Source organism: Macaca fascicularis, chromosome 20 (assembly GCF_037993035.2).
Source record: "Macaca fascicularis isolate 582-1 chromosome 20, T2T-MFA8v1.1".
NCBI classification, from domain to species: Eukaryota; Metazoa; Chordata; class Mammalia; order Primates; family Cercopithecidae; genus Macaca; species Macaca fascicularis.
In genome coordinates this window covers 12,591,384-12,613,323 of record NC_088394.1, presented here as the reverse complement: position 1 = coordinate 12,613,323, position 21,940 = coordinate 12,591,384, and the positions used below count along the sequence as shown (strand labels likewise).

Sequence of the window (21,940 nt, the reverse complement as noted above, 5' to 3'; positions counted from 1 at the left end):
CTCACTGCAGCCTCAACTTCCTGGGCTCAAGCAATACTCCCACCTCAGCCTCCTGAGTAGCGGTACAGGCATGCACCACCATACCTGGTTAACTTTTAAAATTTTAATAGAGATGGGGGTCTTGCTATGTTTTCCAGGCTGATCTTGAACTCCTGGACTCACGCAGTACTGCCCTCTCAACCTCCCAAAGTGCTGGGATTATAGGCGTGAGCCACCTCACCTGGCCTTTTTGCCTGTTGCAGAGATAAACCCAAATCACTGAGATTGAGATTGCAGTAAAGAAAGAGGTCAATTAACACAAGGCTCGCCACGTGGAGGGACTAGAGCTATTACTCAAACCAGTCTTCCAGATAACTCAGAGGAGATGCTTTTCCTGCTTGATATGTTCCCATAACAACATATTCTTTTTTCAGTCTGAGTCTTTAAAAGTTTTTCACAAGTGGTGTCATATTGTACATATTCTACAAATTTCCTCTCTGCCCCCAACATTAGATTTGTAAGATCTGTTCCTGCTGATACATTTGTACTTGGTTCTTTCTTTTTTTCTTTTTCTTTTCTTTTCTTTTCTTTTTTTTTTTTTTTTGAGACAGGGTTTCACTCTGTCACCCAGGCTGCAGCACAGTGGCATGGTCATGGCTCACTGCAGCCTCCACATCCCCAGCTCAAGCAAGCCTCCCACCTCAGCCTCCTGAGTAGGTGGGACTACAGGCGCTGCGTCACCACACCCAGCTGATTTTTGTATTTTTTGTAGAGATGGGGTTTTGCCATATTGCCCAGGCTGGTCCCAAACTCCTGGGATCAAGGGAGAAACTGGGATTGTATGGGTAATTTGGTGAGCAGTGAGCTAGGAAATGGGTGCTGGTGATTGACTGGGGATGAAATCACAGGGGTGTGGGAAGTGGTTCCTATGTGCTGAATCTGCCCTTTGGTGAGGACCATAGGACTGGCTGAGTTAGAATTCATGGGTCTGATGGGGTGAGTTGGTTGCCAGGATACAATAGTCTGAAAAACATCTCAAAGACCAACTGTGGGTTCTATAATAGCAGTGTTATCTACAGGAGTAATTGGAGAAGTCACAAATCTTGTGACTTCTGGTCATATGACTTCTGAGCAGTAAGGGATTATAGAAACTTTGCCTACATTTTAGCAGAATTCGCTCCCTTCCCACAACGTAAATCCTTTCATTAGTTTACAAAGGTGGTCCCTGAGCAAAGAGGGGGTTTATTTTAGGGAGGGACTATTATCATCCTTGCTTCAAAGTTAAGCAATAAGGCGGAGGTTGCAGTGAGCCTGGATTGGGCCACTGCGCTCTAGCCTGGGCAACAGAGCAAGACTCCATCTCAAAAAAAAAAAAAAAGTTAAACAATAAGCTAAATTTCCTCCATGGTTAGCTTGATCTACACCTAGGAACGAGCAAAGACAGCCAGCCTGTGAGTCTAGAAGCAAGGTGGAGGCAGCCATGCCAGGCTTCTCTCACTCTCTTAATCTTTGCAAAGGCAGTTTCAAAGCAAATCCCATAATACATGATTAGAGGCAGGAAAACAAACAAACCCCATTACAGAAGGTGTAAGAGAATAGATGATTGTTAATTGATCCATGAGGCAAGAATAATTATAGTGAAATGAACTGAGGATAGGGACAGTCTTTAATACGGCTTGAAAACTGCATATTGGGCTTCTGTAGAAACATACACTGTGAATGTCTAATCTGCTTTCCTGATCTCCAATACGAGTCATGTACTCAATAAAGATAGTATGAAGGGTCAGGCACCGTGGCTCATGCCTGTAATCCCAACACTTTGGGAGGCCGAGGAGGGTGGATCACGAGGTCAGGAGTTCGAGGCCAGCCTGGCCAACATGGTGAAACTCCCATCTCTACTAAAAACACAAAAATTAGCTGGGTGTGGGGGCATGCTTCTGTAGTCTCAGCTACTTGGGAGGCTGCGGCAGGAGAATAATTTGAACCCGGGAGGCAGAGGTTGCAGTGAGCTGAGATCACGCCACTGCACTCCAGCCTGGCAACAGAGCAAGACTTTATCTCAAAAAAAAAAAAAAGATCCTATCGGTAAGGGGCCAGTCACATTTGGGGAAGTCAAAAGTCAGGAAGTGAAGGTAGGACCCCAGCACCATGAATGGTGTTGTGTTGATTATGCTAACATCAATTCCCAGGAAATTGCTTCAGGATCAGGAAAATGTTCGTTGACCTTCAGTAGACTCAGAACGAATTGAAGTAAAATGAATGAATAAATTGGTGTGTGCTTTGCTACCAAAGAGAGGTGCATTGTCCAATGTCTGTCTTTTCCCTGTGTGCTAAGGAACCTAGAACTAAATATTATGATCAGTTGCTCTTTAATCAAGAGATCTTGGCCAGGTGTGATGGCTCACACCTGTAATCCCAGCGCTTTGAGAGGCCAAGGCAGGAGAATCACTTGAAGCCAGGAGTTCAAGACCAGCCTGGGCAACATAGTGAGACCCCCCCCATCTCTAAAAAAATCAAACAAAAAAAATTGGCCTGGAATGGTGGCACACACCTGTAATCCCAGCTATTCAGGAGGCTGAGGAGAGAGGATTGCTTGATCCCAGGAGTGAGAAACTGCAGTGAGCTAAGATTGCACCACTGCACTCCAGCATGGGCAACAGAGTGAGAGAGAACCCGTCTCTCTAAAAAAAGAAAAGAAAAGAAAAGGGAATTTCAATTCTAGGAGAAAAAGAGAAAAGAAAAGAAAAGAAAAGAAGGTCTGGTGGCTCACGTTTGTAATCCCAGCACTCTGGGAGGCCAAGGTGGGCGGATCACTTGAGGTCAAGAGATCGAGACCATCCTGGCCAGCACGGTGAAACCTTGTCTCTGCTAAAATACAAAAAATTAGCCGGGCCTGGTGGCAGAAGCCTGTAGCCCCAGCTACTCGGGAGGCTGAGCCAGGGGAATTGCTTGAGCTGGGGAGGCAGAGGTTGCAGTGAGCCAAGAGCCGAGATCAGGCCACTGCCCTCCAGCCTGGCAACACAGCAAGACTCCATATCAAATTAATTAATTAATTAATGATAAAATAAAACAAAAAGAATCTTGATACCCTTTCCCTCTTCTTCTTCTCTCTTTATGTGTTGGTTTCTGACTTTTCTCTTGTTTCTTAATTTTGGACATTACTGCCCCTATGGTTTTATTCCAACAAGCTTCAAATCCTCTTTGAAAGTTGATATGGATTTGAATCAGTGAGATTTTAAAATCAGATCTTTATCTATCTATTTATTCATTCATGCATTCATTCATTTTATTTTTTTAAATAAAACAACCCCTGTGTCAGGGCTGACTTTCTATAGATCGCAGCGAGGGAGCTGCTCTGCTAGGTACGAAACTCCGACCCAGAAGCAGGTAGTCTACGAAGGGTTTAGCGCCGGGCTCCCCCACGAACGTGCGTTGCGTGACGTGCGAGGGGGCGACCGCCTTTCTGGCCACACCCCGTTGTCCAGGACAAAGGGCTCTCCCTATGGACCCGTCCCGGAGCAAAAGAAAGCCCCACGTGGGGCTAGCGGCCCACCGACGGGGACCACGGGGGACCGGCTATCCGAGGCCAGCCGAGGTCCTCTCCCAGGAAATCAGAGGTTTATTTTTAATCCAGCTGATGAGAAGAAAACTTATGCGTTAAAACTTTAGAAGGTATTCTTTGCAGGAGCTGGCTTGTACAGTTTCCGATTGAGTTCCCTGTGCAAGAAACCCCAGTGATGCTATGATTTTGCATAAGTGAGGATGAAAGCGCGCGCCATAGCTTCGCTGTCTGATAGAACTAGCTTCAAGTTATTCAACCTCTGTGAACTTTTGTTTTCTCATCTTGATAATATGGAGATAACACATGCAGCCCTTCAGGGCTGTTGTGATGTTAAAGGTAAATAAATTTTTTTTTTTTAAAGTTTTGTCTGGGCATGGTGGCTCATGCCTGTAATCCCAACACTTTAGGAGAGCAAGGGAGGAGGATAGCTTGAGGCCAGGAGTTTGAGACCAGCCTGGCCAATACAGCAAGACTCCATCTCTAATAAATATATATATATATATATATATATATATGTGTGTGTGTGTGTGTGTATATATATATATACACACTTTTTTTTTTTTTTTTTTAATGAAACAAAGTTTCGCTCTTGTTGCCCAGGCTGGAGTGTAATGGCGTGATCTTGGCTCACCACAACCTTGGCCTCCCGGATTCAAGTGATTCTCCTGCCTCAGCCTCCCAAGTACCTGAGATTACAGGCAGATGCCACTATGCCCGGCTAATTTTGTATTTTTAGTAAAGACGGAGTTTATTCATGTTGGTGAGGCTGATCTTGAATTCCCAACCTCAGGTGATCCGCCTGCCTCGGCCTCCCAAAGTGCTGGGATTACAGGCGTGAGCCACTGCAACTAGCCTATTTTTCTTTTACTTTTATTTTTTAATATTTTTCGAGACAAGGTGCTGCTCTGTTGCCCAGGCTGGAGAGGACTGTCTGATCATAGCTAACCGCAGCCTCAAACTCCTGGGCTCAAGTGATCCTCCTGCCTCAGCCTCCCAAGTAGCTGGGACTATAGATGGCTGCCACTGTGCCCAGGTTTTTTTTGTTTGTTTGTTTTTTGTTTTGAGATAGGTCTCCCTCTGTCACCAAGACTATGCAGTGGCACGGTCATGGCTCACTGCAGCCTATGTCTTCCGGACTCAAACTATCCTGCCACGTCAGCCTCCCAGGTAGCTGGGACTACAGGAATGCACCACCACACAGATAATTTTTAAATTTTTTGTAGACACAGGATCTTGACTTTGTTGCCCAGGCTGGTCTTTACCTCCTGGCTTCAAGCCATCCTCCCACCTCAGCCTCCCAAAGTGCTGGGACTATAGGTGTGAGCTACTGCTCTTGGCCAAAGGTAAACACATTTTAAAGTAACATTAAAGGTAATATCCACATCATCCAGCAGTTCCATTCTTTTTTTTTTTTTTTTTTTAGTGAAACCTTGTTTCTACTAAAATATGAAATTAAGCTGGGCACTGTGGTGTCATGGCTCATGCTTGTAATCCCAGCACTTTGGGAGGCCAAGGCGGACAGATCTTCTGAGCTCAGGATTCGAGACCGCCCTCAGCAACCTGGTGAAATCCTGTCTCTACTAAAATACAAAAAATTAGCTGGGCGTGGTGGCAGGCTCCTGTAGTCCCAGCTACTCGGGAGGCTGAGGCACGAGAATCACTTGAGCCCCGGAGGCAGAGGTTGCAGTGAGCCAAGATCATGCTACTGCACTCCAGCTTGGGCTACAGAGTGAGACTCCATCTCAAAAACAAATAAATAAATAAACTATAAATATCAAATTAGCCAGGTGTGGTAGCACATGCCTGTAATCCCAGCTACTTGAGGGGCTGAGGCAGGCAAATCGGTTGAGCCCAGGAGGCAGAGGTTGCAGTGAACCAAGATCATGCCATTGCACTCCAGGCTGGGCAACAAGAGTGAAACTCCATCTCAAAAAAAAAAAAAAGAAAAAAAGAAAAAAGAACAAAAACAAAACAAAACAAAAAAAATGCCAAGCAATATGTCAATATCTCAAGTTATTCAACGTCTCTGAACTTTGTTTTCTTCCCTTGACAATGGAAAATGACAATGAACCCTGGTCTCTGCAGAATAAATCAACTTTTCATCTGAGTCAAACGTTGATGATCAGGCTTCCCCCATGCTCTTATGAGTCTTCTACATGCACAAAGTGGATGTACTGGGACAATCATTACAGCAAGACAGCTATTTCCAACGTAAATCAACAAGCCTGTTCAACCTGGGGACAGCCGCTGTTCAGATACCTTTCAAGGGCCTAGCTCTGCCAGTACAGGGAGGAGACCTGCACTATGCTGGCGTAGGAAATTGGCAGCTCCTAGAGTGATCCTGGTAGCTTCATTCTACCAGCGGGGGACAAGTCCATTTACAGGGAAACCCAGGGGGTGTAAATGAGTGTTAATGCCTCCTGGGTTTTAGTGACAGAAGGCACCGTGATTTTATTGACTAAGATCTCTTCCTCCAGATGGATGGACTCAGAAAATGAGACCTGCAAAGTGACGTAAAAGATTGACTCACAGAAGCGTCTCTGATTCCTGGGGAAACCAGGATAACTGGTTTTTGTAGCTGTTCATTGAAAAGGCAATTAACCCACAGGAGCTGACAAGGAAGCCAGTTCTGGCACATGAACTGGTCAATTGACTGTCCTTTAAGACAGAGCTCTGGGGCTCAGTGTCATTTTGATCATGTTGGCATTACCAAGTTTTAACAATAGCATCATCATTATTATCATCATCTGCTATCCATTCAGCCTTTCCTTATTTATTTATTGTTTATTTTGAGGCGGAGTCTCACCCTGTCACCCAGGCTGGAGTGTAATGACACAGTCTCGGCTCACTGCAACCTCTGCCTCCCGGGTTCAAGTGATTCTCCTGTATCACCCTCCTGAGTAGCTGGCATTACAAGCACGCGCCACCACGCCCGGCTAATTTTTTATATCTTTAGTAGAGACGGGGTTTCCCCATGTTGGCCACGCTGGTCTCAAACTCCTGACCTCATGATTCATCCGCCTCAGCCTCCCAAAGTGCTGGGATTACAGGCGTGAGCCACCGCCCCCAGCCTTTCCTTGTCTTTTTTTAAAATTTATTTTTGTAGAGATGCAGTCTTTCACTATGTTGCCCAGGCTGGTTTCAAACTCCTGGACTCAAACCATCCACCTGCGTTAAACTCTCAAGTAGCTGGGATTACAGGTGCAAGCTACCATGCCCGGCTTCCTTACCTTTTTTTTTTTTTTTTAATCTCACACATGACAAAGATTCTTTGTTTGGCCAAACTTTAGTCAGGCTTCTGAATCTTCTGCAAAGCCCATCTGTGCACTTCCTTATTAAATCCAGTTTTAGCAAAGAACCCTGCTAAGTCAGTTTAGCAAGAACCCCCCACCGTTGATATCTGATCATCTTCCATAGCTGATCAGGTTCCTCATCCTCCACCATCCTCTAGGTAATATTTGGTCACCCTGACCTGCCTTCAGCAAGAATCCTGTTAGGTGGGCTTAGCCAGAATCCCCCTTACCCCGATGTTTCCTCTTAATTGTTTCCATTCATTGCCCCCCTCCCTGCTTCTTGGATATAAGTTCCCACTTGCCCACGCTGTAAAGGCAATGTATGGCTGGCTGTGGTGGTTCACTCCTGTAATCCTAACCCTTTGGGAGGCTGAGGCAGGAGGATCATTTCAGCCCAGGTGTTTAAGACCAGCCTGGGCAACATAGTGAGACTCACCCCCTACAAAAAAAATGTAAAAAGTAAGTGGCTTGAACCTGTGGTCCCAGCTACTCCAGGGGCTGAGGTGGGAGGATCGCTTGAGCCCAGAAGGTCGGGGTTGTAGTGAGCTGTGATCATGTACTGCTCTCCAGCCGAGGCAACAGGGCAAGACTTTGTTTCAAAAAAAAAGGCCGGGTGTGGTGGCTCATGCCTGTCATCGCAGCACTTTGGGAGGCAGAGGTGGGTGGATCACTTGAAGTCAGGAGTTCGAGACCAGCCTGGCCAACATGGTGAAACCCTCCTCTCTACTAAAAATACAAAAATTAGCTGGGCGTGGTGGCAGATGCCTGTAGTCCCAGCTACTCGGGAGGCTGAGGCAGGAGAATCGCTTGAACCTGGGAGGTGGAGATTGCAGGGAGCCAAGATCGTGCCACTGCACTCCAGCCTGGGCAACAGAGTGAGAGAGAGTGAGACTCTGTCACAAAAAAAAAAAAAAAAAAAAAAAGATAAAGATAATTTTTTTCTGGGGAGAAAAGGAAGAGGCAACATGTGGTTGCCTTTTTTGAAGAGGCAGAATTGGACTAGGTTGGTGGTCAAGGAGGCAACAAACACGCATATTAAATTTGTTTTATTTCTGGACCAGGTGCAGTGGCTCACACCTGTAATCCCAGCATTTTGGGATGCCGAGCCAGGTGGATCACCTGAGGTCAGGAGTTCGAGAGCAGCCTGGCCAACATTGTGAAACCCCGTCTCTACTAAAAAAAAAAAAAATACAGGCCGGGTGCAGTGTCTCACGCCTGTAATCTAACACTTTGGGAGGCTGAAGAGGGCGAATCACAAGGTCAAGAAATGAAGACCATCCTGGTCAACATGGTGAAACCCCGTCTCTACTAAAAATACAAAACTTAGCTGGGTGTGGTGGTGCACACCTGTAGTCCCAGCTACTCGGGAGGCTGAGGGGAGAGAATCGCTTGAACCTGGGAGGCAGAGGTTGCAGTGAGCTGAGATCACGCCACTGCACTCTAGCCTGGGCGACAGAGCGAGACTCTGTCTCAAGAAAAATTATAAATAAACAAATAAATAAATAAATAAAATTAGCCCTACGTCTCAACAGTCTTAAATGAGTATCAAAGGACAGTATCAGCCAGTTAAATCGATCAAGCACCTTTTATATACGGGGCATTATTCTAGGCAGTGGAAATGTAAAGAAGATTAAGGTAAGACCCTGCCCTCAAGTTGCTCAGTCTTAGCACAACTAACAAGAAGGATTTTTCCCTTTTCTGCTGGAGGTCTGTCTGGCAGGTGAAAGCTTTGGAAATCCAATGGAGTAGATTTTTTCCTGAATAACCATAATTATCCTGTTCAGAGACAAGGAAATTAATGACATCAACTGCTTTTCTAAGCAGCAGTCTAAACAGTTTCTGCCTTTGTCCCTAGAAAAAGAACCAGGCAGAAGGAAACTCCGCTAATTCAATTAGATGTGAAGAACTAACCTGTGAGAAAGGGACCATTCAGTGCTGTAGGGGTGCTACAAAGAGGAGAGCAGTATTCAAAGACAAAATGCTTGGAGAAGGATGTGTAGTTCATTATTTGAGCCCGCTGATTGTGTTGACATTTTCTTAGGAGTGGGTGGATGGGGAATGAAAATCTGGAAAGAGAAGGCATTTCATTTTGAACACCTTGTATTTTTTCTTGTGAATATAAGGCGAACATCTTTTATTCAATAGCAATACAGGTCTCGCATAAATGAAGTTCTAATTTTTATAACAGTTGTTAAGTTCTCTGTAAATCTGACAGTTACTTAACACCAACTTTAAAATGGACATTGTTAAGTATGACTCAGTTAGGTCTTCGGATATAATAATGTGCTATAACCAAAACTTCCTATTAAGCAGAGGCAAACTCTGCCGGGCGCGGTGGCTCACACCGGTAATCCCAGCACTTTGGGAGGCTGAGGAGGGTGGATCACGTTTTTTTTTTTTTGTTTGTTTGTTTGTTTTTGAGACAGACTCTCACTCTGTTGCCCAGGCTGGAGTGTAGTGGCACAATGTTGGCTCACTGCAACCTCCACCTCCCAGGTTCAGGCGATTTTCCTGCCTCAGCTTACCGAGCAGCTGGGATTACAGGCATGTGCCACCATGCCCAGCTAATTTTTGTATTTTTAGTAGAGACGGGGTTTCACCATGTTGGCCAGGCTGGTCACGGACTCCTCACCTCACGTGATCCATCTGCCTCGGCCTCCCAAAGTGCTGGGATTATGGGCATGAGCTACTGCACCTGGTCGGTATGTGTTTTTTCAATCCATAAAGCTTGGTAGTTTAAAATTAAATTCAAACTACTGTAGCCTAGGACTCTTTTGAAAAATACTTGAGAGCATCGTTTGTGACCTATCTCATTAGGCTGAGTTCTCTCTTATCTTTACAATACAGACGTTTAAAATTAAAATACAGATCTAGATCGAGATTTTGTAATTTTTTTTTTGTTGTTGTTGTTGAGACAGGGTCTCGCTCTGTCGCCCAGCCTGGAGTGCAGTGGCCGGATCTCAGCTCACTGCAAGCTCCGCCTCCCGGGTTCACGCCATTCTCCTGCCTCAGCCTCCCAAGTAGCTGGGACTACAGGCGCCCGCCACCTCGCCCGGCTAGTTTTTTGTATTTTTTTAGTAGACACGGGGTTTCACTGTGTTAGCCAGGATGGTCTAGATCTCCTGACCTCGTGATCTGCCCGTCTCGGCCTCCCAAAGTGCTGGGATTACAGGCTTGAGCCACCGCGCCCGGCCAGTTTTTTTTGTTTGTTTGTTTTTTTTTTTTTTTTTTAAACAACCTAAGGTTGTTCAGAAACATCTATTCTATGTATGTACTTCCTTTACTCTGTAATTTCTAGGCAGATTAGTTGCACCCTGTCTAGACTCTTTTCAGAAAAATACTAACAATATGTTTTTCTCTGTCTTGGGCTCCACATGGGTGAATTACAGGAAAACTTAACAGGTACTCAGAGCAACATTTTTCCTACTTCATGAAGAGCCTAAATGCGAACTCTAAGTATTTCTCTTTTGCTTTTGCTCTTTTCCCAGGTTTACCTAATTGCAATCTGTAAGTGTAAGATGCAGTCAATGAAAACTACCATAGGAATTCTTGAGCAAATCAGACCATTCAAGAGGAAAGCACTTCACCTAATGGTGCATAAGGAAGCTGGACTCACCAAATAACCCTGTTAGTTAGGTACAGCCGGATACACCATGGAATATGGCAATCCTCTGTTTAATTTGCAAACCCTTTGGCAGGGAGGAGGAAAGGATGGAAAAATTTGGGTGAAGGCTTTATATGACTAGTCAAACAAACAGTGAGTCATTGAAAGTTTCCAGTTAACGATCCCTTCTGCCTGGGCAGAGCCTGGGCCCCAGCGATTTATGAGCCACACTGCAGTTTTAAGCTGGAACATCTCACAGTTTTATTGTCTCTTCCACCAAATGATTACATAAAATGAAATCAGCTTTGAAATCGGCACCGGCTTTGAAATGTAGGGCAAAATCTGGCTGGGGGTAGGGAGAAAGAAGGTGGAGAGAGAACAAGGTAGGGAGACTGTGAGGCAGAGGACGCAGGAAAGGTGGTGAAAAGAGAGTACAGGAATTTTCGGGAGCTGAGTGTATTTTTCTTCCCCACGTTATAGATGCTGTCCGTATTCCCGCACCCTGTCTCCCACAGGCCAGAGTGGACCCCTCCTATGGGCTAAAAGACTCTCGGTCTTCGGCCCAGCCCACAGCTGCACCAACCAGAGCCTGCCCCTGCCCCCCACCCGGTGACAGGTGGGGCAGTCGAGCAGCCACAAGACCTCCCCCTCCTCGCGTTGCCTGCCGGGATCCGGAGCGGCTTCCGGTTGCGCCCAGTCCCTGAACTCCGACTCCCGTCGGCCCCCGGGAAAACCGCAGCGAGGTCGCGCGGGCGCTGCCGGAACTTGTAGTTCCGCCTCCCGCCGTGCTAAATAGCCGGAAACGGGGGCGGCCAGAACAGAGAACTACCGAGGCGAAGGTACGGGTAGCGGTGAGGGGTCAATCCGCGCCGGGCGTGGGGTTGGCGGTGAGGCAGTCGGAGGTGGTTAGGTGGGAGGAGATCCGCTCGCAGACACGAGGAGGAGGGTTGAGCCGCCGCCGCCGTCGCCTCTGTCGTCGTCGCGAGTGTGGAGTCGGGACTGGAGCTGCTGCCGCGGCGACGCCGGGGATCTTTGTCGCTAACTCCCGGCCCTTCTGCCCCGCCGCCTTCCCTCGGTCAGCGCGGCCCACTCCTCCCCGGCCGGGCGCCCCTGCCTCCATTTCCCGCTCTCTGTCCACCACACACACGGCCCCCCCGATCATGGATCCGGGCAGTGGCGGCGGTGGCGGTGGCGGCGGCGGCGGCGGCGGCGGGAGCAGCAGCGGCAGCAGCAGCAGCGACTCGGCGCCCGACTGCTGGGACCAGGCGGACATGGAAGCCCCCGGGCCGGGCCCGTGTGGCGGCGGCGGCGGCTCCCTGGCGGCGGCGGCCGAGGCCCAGCGGGAGAACCTCAGCGCGGCCTTCAGCCGGCAACTCAACGTCAACGCCAAGCCCTTCGTGCCCAACGTCCACGCCGCCGAGTTCGTGCCGTCCTTCCTGCGGGGCCCGGCAGCGCCGCCACCCCCAGCTGGCGGCGCCGCCACCAACCACGGAGCTGGCAGCGGCGCGGGAGGCCCTGCGGGTAAAGGCCCGGGACGCGGGGCAGCCCCGGGGACGCGGGAGGAAGCCAGGCAGGGCGCCGGAGCCCACATGGCGTAGGGGTGCGGCCCGGGGGCGCGCGGCCCTGGAGCCCGGCCGGCACGTGGGGCGCTGACAGTGGCGCCGTCCGCCTAGGTGGTGCACCCCGAGCCCGGGAGCCGGCCTGCGCGGGGCGGCCCGCGGCGGTGGCCGGGCGGGGAGCGGACAGCGGGTAGCGCGCCCAAAGACCCGGACCCGAGTGCCGCCCTTCCGCGCCCCTACCCTGCTCTGGAGTCCGCAGTTACCCGCTTGAGATGTGAACCGTATGGGACAGAGTGTGGGGGCCCCGGCGGATCACCGCCACGAGGCGCAGATGGAGCCAGGAATCAGTCGGGTGGGCGTTTAGAGATCGGAGGAGTGGGGGAAGACAAATGCCCGAGTTTTCATTTCACCTTAGATCCAGCTGAGAGAGCGTCTCCTGCTGCAGTTCCTACTGTTGAAACTGTAATTACGTTTTAAATTATCCATGGCCCTGAACCGTCCTGAAGGGATCCCAAGATGCATTGCAGCCTTGTGATCGGGCAGAAACTTGGCTATCAATACCAAGATCTGTTTTACCTTTAGCATTGTGTAGGCTTCTAAAGTTTACAAAGTGCCGCAAAGTTAGGATTCCTCACTTAATGTGTGATAGGAGACTATATTGATTTGGCTTTTTAAAGTGAGGCTTACACTTTTCTCCTTTGTCAGCGACACGTTTAGAGAATTTTCATTGCTGTAAAATCGTTGACCTTATTCAGATAGCTTGGAATAACTCACTGTGTTCGTGTGTCAGTAATTCAGTCTACTTCTTCAGACACTTGAGCATTTGTTATAATTTAATAGTTGTCACGTGTCTTTCTGACTGTAGCTAGTAGACATACATTCTGTGATTTCGAATTAACTTTGGTTTTTAAACATCTTCCAGTACTTAGGGGTTGCTTAAGTGGTAGGTAGCCTGCTTGCAGGTGCTGACGTTGTAGGAATATCAAATGAGTGAACTTAAGTATTCTTACAATGGTGCTTATTTTGTGGTAGGTAGCATGCTTTCAGGTACTGATTTTGTAGGAATGTCAAATGACTGAACTTAAGTATTCTCTTCCTAATGGTGCTTATTTTAGGAACTGTCAGTGTTTCCTTAAAGAGAAAATGAAAAAGGAAGGAAAAGGCTGAACGTCCTTTCATCATTTAGCCAGGACATTGATGGGCTGGGTCATGACTTCCAGCGCATTTTAAGTGAGAACATATTGTTGATTTCTCTCTTTAAAGTTCTGTATTGTGTTATGAGAAATACATTTATGTTTTTCATATAAAAAAATAAAGTTCTGTATTGTGGTTCTTAGATAAGTGGACATTATAAAAGTGCTCTAGGAGTTTGGTTTCTACGGAGACTTGTCACCGTTTGCTCTTTTGTGGTAAAAGGATAGCGTTTGGAGAAACGCTCTGATGACGTATGTACGTCAACACGGTTGATTTGGTGGTTTTATTGACAATGGCATTTCTTTTGTTTGTGTGGATGGTTGATGTTTTCTTTTGAGGAGATTTGAGGAGATCGAGCACGTCCAGGATGGTATGTCCGTAGACGATGTTTTCCTTTTGAATAAGGAAGCTTAGCTTGTGATTCTTGACTTGATATATCAAGCCATTTTGACTGCCTAACCTAGTTCACTTCTCAGCTCCTAAAAGTACCCATTCCCTACCTTACTTTGCAGATTTTGTTTATCCAGCCATTTTCTTTTTTGGCTCTTCCTCCATTCTGTGGAGCCACCAGCACCACTCTGACTAGACTCAGGACTCTGACTAGACTCAGGATTCCATTTACAGCCTGTCCAGCCAGTCATCCGGGGTTAAATAACCATCCTTGGTCTAAAATAGTCACTGTTGGTGCCTGTTGGTGACTAGGTATTACCTTTTATGCAGGCTTTCTCTCTTCCTGATACTTGCTAATTTGTAGTTAGACCTAATTTTTTCTCTTTAACAATGCTAGAAGTTGGAGATGTGAAAACCTGTAGGGAAGTAGCTGTCAGTAAGAAAATCCCTACATCATGGTCAGCTTTCTTGTTTTTAATCAGAAAACTATTTTGGTGTTACTGAGTTAACCAACTGCTTCTACCAAGATGCCAGTTAATGTTTTTAAAAAATTATCCTACGTAAGATATCTATTTGGAAAAGAACTGATTTTCTAAATTGAGGTCCAGAGTTATATTGAGACTGTTGGATTGCATGTTCCAGTCCATAAAAAGCCAGCATCGGATAACAATCAGTGCTTGTAAAAAGCAGGGGGAAAATTAGGAAATAACACCTGGATTGAAATTTACAAAAGGGGAACCAAAAAGTTTACAAGGTTTTTTTGATAGTGAGGAAGTGGACTATAGGGGTAGCAGCACATTTTGTTCTTTAGTTAAGCCATAGCTGAAATTTGTGGTGGGTGTGTTTTTAAACTGCTTGCCAGGAAAGCTGTTGAAGGAGCCTCGAGAGTCAGACCTTGGGATTCAGTGTTGACCTTGGATATCTTTGAAAACTAAAGAATACAGGTTCCTAAGAAATAATTAAGTGGAACCCATGTAAGTGTAATTAAGTGTAATTCATTTAAGCGCAGTTCTCTAGAGCCAAGTAAATTGGCCAAGAGATTCTCCTTAAAAATTGAGGTCCCCAAATGAATGACAATGTAGAAGGCAAGGTTTAATGTGTATTAGAACAAGCATTTTCTCTGATAGGATGTATTTAAGTTGTAATTTGCACCTAGTTTTTTTTATTCTTAGGTAAGAAACTGGTTTAGTGATTTTTAGGGTTATTTGGACTTTCTAGAACAGCCAGAGCTTCTAAAGTAATGATGTGTTCTTTGCATCATCCCACCTTTAATGCCTCTTAAAACTCAATGCCATTAAGAAATAGCATGGAATAAAACTAGCAGCCCTCAGTACTTACTCAGAGGAGGCACTGTCTCCAAAACTTAGCAGATTGTATTGTGGAACTTGAATTTTAAAGAGAAACATTCTGTTTTGTAGCGTTCAGTATTTGCTGAATGCCTTATTTATTGGAGGAGGCCTTTTTTTTTTTTTTTTTTTTTTGAGACGGAGTCTCGCTCTGCGGCCCAGGCTGGAGTGCAGTGGCCAGATCTCAGCTCACTGCAAGCTCCGCCTCCCGGGTTCACGCCATTCTCCTGCCTCAGCCTCCCAAGTAGCTGGGACCACAGGCGCCCGCCACCTCGCCCGGCTAGTTTTTTGTATTTTTTAGTAGAGACGGGGTTTCACCGTGTCAGCCAGGATGGTCTCGATCTCCTGACCTCGTGATCCGCCCGTCTCGGCCTCCCAAAGTGCTGGGATTACAGGCTTGAGCCACCGCGCCCGGCCTTTTTTTTTTTTTTTTTGAGACGGAGTCTCCCTCTGTTGCCCCGGCTGGTGTGCAATGGCATGATCTCGGCTCACTACAACCTCCTCCTCCCCCCAGGTTCAAGCGATTCTCCTGCCTCAGCCTCCCAAGTAGCTGGGATCACAGGCACCTGCCATCATGCCCAGCTATTTTTCTTTTCTGTGTGTGTTTTTGTAGAGATGAGATTTCACCATATTGGCTAGGTTGGTCTTGAACTCCTGACTTCAGGTGATCTGCCCACCTTGGCCTCCCAAAATGCTGGGATTACAGGTGTGAGACACTGCGCCCAGCTTTTTTTTTTTTTTTTTGATTGAGATTTAACTTACACACTGTAAAATTCACCCTTTTCAACTGTACAAGCTGGGCGCATTGGCTCACACCTATAAACCCAACACTCTGGGAGTCTGAGGTGAGAGGGTTGCCTGAGGTCTCTGTAAAACATAGTGAGACTGAGACCCTGTGTCCACAAACAATAAAATACAACAGGGCGCAGTGGCTCATGCCTGTAATCCCAGCACTTTTGGGAGGCCGAGGTGGATGGATCACCTGAGGTCAGGAGTTCGAGACCAGCCTGGCCAACATGGCAAAACCCATCTCTACTAAAAATATAAAAATTAGCCAGGCGTGGTTGTGCACGCCCATAGTCCCAGCTACTTGGGAGGCTGAGGCAGGAGAATCACTTGAACCTGGGAGGCGGAGGTTGCAGTGAGCTAAGATCACACCACTGCACTCCAGCCTGGGTGACAATGAGACTCCATCTCAAAAAAAAAAAAAAAAAAAAAAAAAAAAAAGCTGAGTGTGGTGGCATAAGCCTGTAGTCCCAGCTACTTGGGAGGCTGAGGTGGGAGGATCTCTTGAGCCCAGGAGTTGGAGGCTGCAGTGAGCTATGATGGCACCACTGCACTCAGCCTGGGTGACCAAATGAGACACTGTCCAAAAAGAAAAGTCAAGTGTACAGTTCAGTGGCTTTTAGTATATTTGTAAGGTTATGCAACCATCACCACTTGGCAGATACTTTTTAGAATATTCTCAGTTTTAAGCTGGAACATCTCAGAAGTGACCGCTTCAGGGCCACCAGAGTAGAGAGGATCCCAAATCAAAGTAATGGTTGTTTAATCCAGAAAGGCCCTTATACTTTATTATGTTAAATTCTGTCTGTTGAGGTAGATGATAGCGAAAATTCTATATTTGAGAACCCGTTTTTGAGACTGAAGTGCCTGCATGAACTGTGCTCATATAAAGGCGTTTTTAGGCTTCAACGGGACAGCAGGTGGGGTAGAGTAGAGGCCCCACAGTATCCCTGGAGTATCACAGTAGTATTACACAGCCTTTCTTTACTTCTCCTGCCATGGCTGACCTTTTTGTCTGTTTCATGGTTTTACATGTATGAATGGCTTGAAAGTGAGGATTTAGGGAACAAGCAAAGGCATCATCTAGGGATATGCTGTGCCAAGTTGTGCAGTTGTTTAAACTGTTAGAAATTTTGACTGGAATAAACCCTCTTTGAAGCAGGTTTTACGTAGTGCTGTTAGTACATATCTCATTGCATTCTTCTGTTCTTTATTTTTTACCTTTTCTGAAGTTGTAGTGCGTGAAAAGACAGCAATTTCAGTTTGGACAAGTTAAGGAGGTAATGTAGAGGACAGACTTTAAGCCTTGATTTGCTTGCTTTGGTTTGCTGGGGAAGAAATGTCTGAAAGTTTTCACATAATACTTTCTGGTTGGAGAGAAAGAAATGAAAAAGATTTGATAACCTTCTGGGTTGAGTTAGCAGTATTAGAATGGAATTTTTTCCAGAAATGCGAATTTCTGGTTTTGCTCGGATATGTGTACTGGCAACTAATTAACAAACATTTACCAGTCCACTGAATGTAAGGTGCTGTGCTAGGCACTTGAAATAACACCAAGATGAATCAGTTGTGGTCCTGAAGGAATCTATAAAGGGATCAGATGCCCAGTGTACTCTAGTGGAAGTCACAGCGTGGTAAGCGAGCCCTGCAGAGAGTGTAGAGAGGGCTTTCAAAGCTGAGAACAGCAATCCCTTATGTAAAACATTGCAGTCTTGTCACTCTAATAAAACTAAAGATTTATTATCTACTCACTGTTCTTTCTGAATGCCTTGTGTGTATTTTTTTTTCTGGCCTCCTGGACCAGAGTTGTAGCCAAAGCCTGAACACCAAGGTTGTGTGTATTTTAAAAAACTTTTTACTTACTATTTTTAGAGACAGGATCTTACTTTGCCACCCAAGCTAGAGTACAGTGGTGTGATCATAGCCCATTGTTACTTCAAATCCCTGGGCTCAAGTGTTCCTTCTGCCTCAGCCTCCTGAGTAGCTAGGACTATAGGCACCCACCACAACGCCTGGCTAAGATTTTGTTTTTGTTTTTTGCGATGGAGTCTCGCTCTGTCACAGGCTGGAGTGCAGTGGCCGTAATTCGGTTCACCGTAACCTTCGCCTCCCAGGTTCAAGCGATTCTCCTGCCTCAGCTTCCCAAGTAGCTGAGATTACAGGTGCCTGCCACCACGCCCAGCTAATTTTTGTATTTTTAGTAGAGGCGGGGGTTTCACCATGTTGCCCAGGCTGGTCTCGAACTCCTGACCCCAGGTGATCCACCCGTCTCAGCCTCCCAAAGTGCTGGGATTACAGGCGAGAGCCACTGTGCCTGGCCAGGTTTCATATTTTTAAGTTTTTCGAGAGTGCTGAAGGTAGAGCACTAGTTATCTTTTTACAGTACTTGTCTATTTCGCATTAAACAGCAGTGAGTTCAGTTACTATGAGTCTGGCTAGTGTATCTATTGGGGCATGTTTAGAATTTCATCATTCTACCCTTAGTTTTAAAATATCTTCGGGAGGCAGGAATTTGGCTACTAGTTGAAGGGTTTGAGGTCCTCAGAACAATCAAGAAAATTGACAGTTTTTAGCTGTTGATTTGTTTCAAGGCTTATAATTTTCTGCCTTGTTTTCAGTAGAGCCGAGGATGTAGATTTATATGGCTCCTTTGTAAATGGCTTTGTTTTAAGGAAACCTAGTTGTTACAGTACTGCATGTTGAACCAGTTTCCCGTCATAATTCTACTTTCAAAGGGAGAAGAACACATTAAGGCTTTCTTGAGCACCTGACCTAACATTGGTGACACTCACTTCCAAACCACATTCCCATTAGGTAATTGTCACTTCACTTGAAAAAAAAAACAACTCATTCTGCAGAAAGTCACTGGGTAATTTCCTGGTTGAGTATTTCTGTGGAATTCCAGTATGTTACCATACTACTTGTCCATTGCCTTTGGGTGGTTCATTTTGGTAGCAGAAAAATGTTTCTGTTATTTTTTGTTTTTGACACGGAGTCTCCCTCTGTTGCCCCAGCTGGAGTGTAGTGATTGCGGCTCACCGCAGCCTCCACCTCCCAGGTTCAAGCGATTCTCCTGCCCTAGTCTCCCGAGTAGCTGGGATTACAGGCGCGAACCACCATGCCCTGCTAATTTTTGTATTTTTAGTAGAGACAGGGATTCGCCATGTTGGCGAGGCTGGTCTTGAACTACTGACCTCATGTGAGCCACCCACCTTGGCCTCCCAAAGTGCTGGGATTACAGGCATGAGACACCGCACCCTGCTCTTTCTGTAATTTTGTACTTTTTTTGAGGCTCTCTGAAATGGTTTTGGTTTGTGTATTTTAAATGTTATTTAAATGGTTTTTTTGTTTTGTTTTTTTGTTTTTGAGATGAATCTCTCTCTGTCGCCCAGGCTGGAGTGCACTGGCGTGATCTTGGCTCACCCCAACCTCTGCCTGCCTGGTTCAAGTGATTCTCCTGCCTCAGCCTCCCAAGTAGCTGGGATTACACACGTGCACCACCACGCCTGGCTAATTTTTGTATTTTTAGTAGAGATAGGGCTTTGCCATGCTGACCAGGCTAGTCTCGAACTCCTGACCTCAAGTGGTCCACCCGCCTCAGCCTCCCAAAGTGCTGGGATTACATGTGTGAGCCACCTTGCCTGGCTTCAAATTGTTTTTGAAGTAGTCAGGATGTAGCTGTAAGACTATCCTTCAGGGTTGTTTGAAAAACAGAATAGAATTTTAGTTACTCTATGCAAAGTCTAATCAGGTTGATAATGTGGTATCCCTTTAGTGTCTGAATAAGGAGGTTCTTAGAATGTTAGTGCTGGATATAACCCTAGCACTTGTACAATCTCCTCATTTTCGGATAAAGGAACTGGAGCCTTAGAAATGCTAAGTAGATGCCTAAGGTCACTCACAGAGTTAATGACCCTGTTGAGTCTAGAATGCAGATTTGCCACCTGCTAGTTTAGTGATCTGCCACATCATGCTCTTTAATAACGGGGGAGGGGAGGGGGCGGGCGGGGTCGGGGGCAGGGGCGGGGAAGGGCATGCTTAGAGCTGATTACTACAACTGGCATGTGTTTTCTGAGAGTGGCCTTGGCATTTGCCTCATGTTTCATTCTTAAAGGTTTTTGAAATTATTTTGGGGCTTTGAAATGCTTGCTCTAATAAATTTATTGAGCAGTTACCACCACTGCTTAATATCCCCTTCTCAGTTATTTAGTCTTCACGACATTCTCTTGAGGTTTAGGTACTGTTGACCCATTTTACAGATGAGAAAATAAGGGCTCAGTAAAGCTAAATAACTTAGGTCACATCCATGAGAGGAGCGAGGCTTAGAATCTAGGTCATTTCAAAGTTTGTTCTAGTAGTGACTGCTAGTGCTTTCCCTGTGATTTTGTATTAAAGTAGACTGAGACTTTCCAGAAACTGGGCCCGTGAGCTTGGACTGTGGCATTTCTCCGTGTTCTGTCTCAGTGGTAGCAGAATGATATTTGTCATAAGTAGGCAATGCTCTGATTTAAAGCAATATTTTGAAATTACTTCTTTTTACATTTTAGCAAATGTTGATGTAAAATACTTTAAAACAGCTCTGTTCACCACTGTCTGTACCACTGTGCCTTTTTATTTTTAGACTGTTTGGTAATTAAGGCAAAACCATCCACATTTTTTATATGTTCTGCAGACTTTTCTTTCTGGTGTTTGCTTTTACTGTTTTTCAGTATTGTCTATGGGGAAAAAAAATACCTCAGCTTGCAAATTTTTGTTCAGAGATGGGGTCATTCTTTGCTGTCAGAGGGATTTTCGTGAAAAAATTTCAAGAAACATTGTCTCATGTGATCTTACCAGATAAGTGCCAATTATTAAGACTTGCTGGCTGCTGGATTTATCATCTCAGCCTTATTTTCTTCCTGAGATAAATGAATCTTGCTTTTTTATCGTTACTACCCTGGCATAATGCAATGGAAATGTAATACGAACCACATAGTTAATTTAAAATTTTCTTTTTTTAATTTTGTTTTTTGAGACAGGGTCTCATGTTGCCCAGGCTGGAGTGCAGTGGCACAGTCAGAGCTCACTGCGGCCTCAACCTCCTGGGTTTAAGGGATCCTCCTGCCTCAGCCTCCCAAATAGCTGGGACTACAACTATATGCCTCCACGCTTGGCTAATTTTTACATTTTTTTTTTGTAGAGACAAAGCCTCACTGTGTTGCCCCAGCTGGTCTTGAACTCTTGGCCTCAAGCAGTCCTCTTAGCTTGGCCTCCCAAAGTGCTGGGCTTATAGGCGAGAACCACCACACCTGGCCCAACACCTCCTAAGTGTAGTGCTTCCCTAACCCCTTCTTAGAAAGTTGGCACATTTACAATTGTTTTCAACTCTCTTGAACCCTAATGGAAATGCAGTGAATGTACAGATGGAGGCTAAGGATCCTGGTCAGAAAAGGAAAGTGAGGCCAGGCGCGGTGGCTCATGCTTGAACCCAGGAGGTGGAGGTTGCAGTGAGCCGAGATTGTGCCACTGCACTCCAGCCTGGGCGACAGAGCGAGACTCCATCTCAAAAAGAAGAAAAAAGAAAAGTGAAAAAGTGAACTGATGTGACTGGAAGGAACCAGTGTGAAAGTCAAAGAAAAACACGCTAATTCAGTAAAAATTGACTGTGTATTTATTCTATACAATACATCATGCCAACTTGTTGAGATTACCAAAGTAGAAAAAAGTCTCCATGTTTCAGAAATCCATCCACCTACAGTTAATTCTGGAAGTCTATAATCTAGGGAACAAGAGCTAAGATACATGTGTACCTATTATGTATGTATTTATTTATTTATTTTTGAGACAGAGTCTTGTTCTGTCACTCAGGCTGGAGTGCATTGACTGAATGATCTCAACTCACTGCAACCTCCGCCTCCCCGGTTCAAGCCATTCTCCCACCACAGCCTCCTGAGTAGCTGGGGTTACAGGTGTGTGCCACCAGACCCGGCTAATTTTTTAGTAGAGACGGGGTTTCACCATGTTGGCCAGGCTGGTCTCAAATTCCTGACCTCAAGTGATCCACCTGCCTTGGCCTCCCAAAGTGCTGGGATTACAGGTACAGGTGTGAGCCACTGCACCCAGTCCCCGCGTGTGCCTCTAATTTAAAGAGGTGTCGTGTCTGAGAGGAGTGATCGTTAGCCCTTCAGGCTGGGGGATGGACAGGGAATGGGATAGAAATGGGGGATTAGGTAGGCAAGTGTGTACTA

The 21,940-nt window shown here is 46.0% G+C and overlaps 1 protein-coding gene and 1 long non-coding RNA gene across 8 annotated transcripts in view; both read left to right on the top strand.

Annotated features, from left to right (window-relative positions):
- Positions 1–8,091, top strand: part of LOC141409316 (uncharacterized) — a 77,386-nt gene extending 69,295 nt beyond the window's left edge. For 2 of the 4 annotated variants that reach the window (XR_012429286.1, XR_012429289.1), the window contains one exon: positions 7,896–8,032. This is a non-coding gene — a long non-coding RNA (uncharacterized lncRNA). Of the gene's footprint in view, positions 1–7,895 lie in introns of all 4 variants that reach the window. The other 2 variants (XR_012429299.1, XR_012429272.1) reach the window with 2 other exon arrangements.
- Positions 8,092–11,232: 3,141 nt separating this feature from the next.
- GSPT1 (G1 to S phase transition 1) overlaps positions 11,233–21,940 on the top strand; it is a 48,592-nt gene continuing 37,884 nt past the window's right edge. For 2 of the 4 annotated variants that reach the window (XM_074027811.1, XM_045382565.3), the window contains exon 1: positions 11,233–11,277. Coding sequence is in view for 2 of the 4 variants with exons in the window: in XM_005591280.5 (XP_005591337.2) it covers positions 11,599–11,959 (361 nt within the window). In the remaining 2 variants the exon portion in view is untranslated. Of the gene's footprint in view, positions 11,278–11,368; positions 11,960–21,940 lie in introns of those variants that run through there. The other 2 variants (XM_005591280.5, XM_005591279.5) reach the window with 1 other exon arrangement.